This window comes from Crassostrea angulata, chromosome 6 (assembly GCF_025612915.1).
Source record: "Crassostrea angulata isolate pt1a10 chromosome 6, ASM2561291v2, whole genome shotgun sequence".
Classification (NCBI taxonomy): domain Eukaryota; kingdom Metazoa; phylum Mollusca; class Bivalvia; order Ostreida; family Ostreidae; genus Magallana; species Magallana angulata.
Genome location: NC_069116.1, coordinates 42328590 through 42331089, shown reverse-complemented (window position 1 = coordinate 42331089; position 2500 = coordinate 42328590). Strand labels below are relative to the sequence as shown.

Sequence of the window (2500 nt, the reverse complement as noted above, 5' to 3'; positions counted from 1 at the left end):
TTCGGTATCTTTCGTACGTTACAACATGCTAAATGTATAAGCCAACTGACCTTCTTCATCAAACTTGATGTTGTCTTCCTCCTCCTCCTGGTATTCCTTGACCATGAAGATCTCGCTCGGGTCGATCTCGGTGATGTTCTGCTCCTTCATCTGGATCTGCTTCAGGCTTTCGTTGTGCATGTGCCTCATGGACCTCACGTGCTGGATCAAGTTCTGTTTGGCTCTAGTCGAAAAGCTGCATAGGGCGCAATGGTAATACTTCTTGGTGTTTGGGCTGAGCTTGCTTTCCCCGTGCTGGAGGTGGCGGAATAGCTGCGAGTTGGAGTCGTGACGTGGATTTCCAGTGTGGATCTGGAGTTTGTGAATACTGTTTGTATAATAATCACAGGCATTGCAGCGGACCTGTACGGGGTTACTAACATTAAGATACTTGAGTCTCCACTCGTTGCTAGGTCCTCCCTCCTTTATATGGTTCACAAGCTGAAGCCTCTGTAGATGCTTGTCTGTCTTACAGTGCAGTTGAAAATTGGCTTTCAGTTGTGTCTTGTACTGACACAGATTGCAGATATATGTGCCCTGTGAAACGTGAATGTTTTCTTGCTCTCTATGCTTGGTCCTGTCATGCTGTAAATGCTGGTGAAGATTCTCTAGAGAGTCAGTGGCATGCTGATTGCAGACACAGCACTGGAACATTCTGGAAGCATCAGGAGTATGAGGATCAAAGGACATGCCCATTCCTCCATTCTCTTTCCTCAAATCTACTGGGATTTCTCCAAACTGGCCTTGAAGACCAGCCATGATCATGGATTGGTCAATTTGGAAACTAACGTTTCCTGGGACTGGGGACGAGATACCAGCTAAAAAGGCTGGATCATTCTGCATGAGCATAAGTTGGTTCATCTGCTGAATCTGCATATCACGCTGCATGTGCTTCATGTTCTGTTGCAGGACCATCATGTTATGAGTGTGTTTTTCGCTGGTCATATGAATTCGAAGGTTTCGAGCAACATTCGTTTCATAGTTGCAGACATCACATCTCCATGTTGGTTTTGGTTTGTTCTTCTTAAGATGGCTAAGAGGGTCGGCTGCTATAGTTGGCTGGGGAGGCTGAGCAGGCAGTTGCTGGGGCATCTTCACCTCTGCATTACCATTGGCTAGCTCCTGTACATTATTCAAATGCTTGTCAGACTGCATATGGATGCTCAAGTTTCCTTTGGTTGTGGTAGAGTAGTTGCAGACTTCGCAACGATACGGCTTGTACCCACAGGAGTAGCTCTCTCCTCTAGCAAGCCTTGGGTGGGGCTGGCTTGAGATACAGTAAACGCACTGCTGGTCATTATCAGGGTGCTTTTCTTTCATATGGATTTCCAAAGTTTCTTGATACTTGTAATGCCAATTGCATTTCGGGCATTTCAGGGTCTTGCAGGAGTTCCTTGAATGCATCATGGTCATGTGACCTCCAAGGGACTGGGATGATCCAAGGATCATGTCACATTTGGGACATTCCACTCCCTGAATTCTTCCCTGTGGATGTTCATCACAGACCGTCAAGAACATCATCGAGTGACTGGGATTTGTCATTGAAATGGTTGAAGGAGCAAACATTTGGGAATTGCTCGAGGTAATTTGGCTCTTGGTGAAAGCTTCACTGCTTTGCTTCATTTTCTGTAGAAAACTTGACTCGTGCGAAGAATCCATTCTTCTGATACCTGAGATCTCCAATGATGACATCTCATCGTCTGCTAAGTGGTCATTTTCATCGTCGTCATCATCATCATAACCATTGGTTGAATTTTTCGTGTCATTGTGTTGATAAGAGTCAGATTCAGATCCCTTTCGTAGAGAGTGTCCCTGAGAATTTTCAGATGAGGATTTCCCAGAATTCAGTTGCAAAAATGGGGGTGAAGAAAGTTTTGGCTTGGAGTAGACAAAACTGACTGACGTGTTTTCGCCTATGGAACCATATGATGAGTGCTTTTGACTACTTGGAGGAAATGCTTGTGAAGCAGATGATGAAGACTGCAGCTTTGGCGATGATGTCAGAGGTTTTGGTTCCAAGAAAGACATCAGTGGTTCCTTCTCCTTCCCGACACACTGGATAATTGCAGAGGCATTTTTCTTTGACATGATGTCTTTTTCCTTTTCATTGAGAGACATTGAATGTTCTGAGGAAGCATGAGCCATGAAAGACTTTGCATATCCAAAAGACAGTTTACATATAAAGCACATTAATATAGGTTTTGTAGGGACCAAGCTCTCATCTGAGGTAGAATTTTGCTCCACTTCAATATCACTATCAGACTTTGCACTTCGTACATCATACACTCTGTAACTGAACATTATAGGGGCTGGGCAAGGTGAAGATGGAATGCTGTACAGTTTCTTAAAGTTTTTTGACACAAAGAAAGCATTAGCTATGTGAGGAAATGCTGGGACCTGTGATGCAATATCACTTCCTTTTTTGTCGACAATGATGTTTTTTTGATTTGGCAAGTCTATA

The 2500-nt window shown here is 44.0% G+C and overlaps 1 protein-coding gene across 4 annotated transcripts in view; it reads right to left on the bottom strand.

Moving 5' to 3' along the window:
* The window catches only part of LOC128189027 (zinc finger homeobox protein 4-like), a 107347-nt gene that overhangs the window by 24591 nt on the left and 80256 nt on the right, over positions 1-2500 (bottom strand). For all 4 annotated transcript variants that reach the window (XM_052860419.1, XM_052860421.1, XM_052860422.1 and 1 more), the window contains one exon: positions 51-2500. This exon is cut by the window's right edge and continues 579 nt beyond it. In XM_052860419.1, coding sequence (XP_052716379.1) covers positions 51-2500 — 2450 coding nt within the window. The remainder of the gene's footprint in view (positions 1-50) is intronic.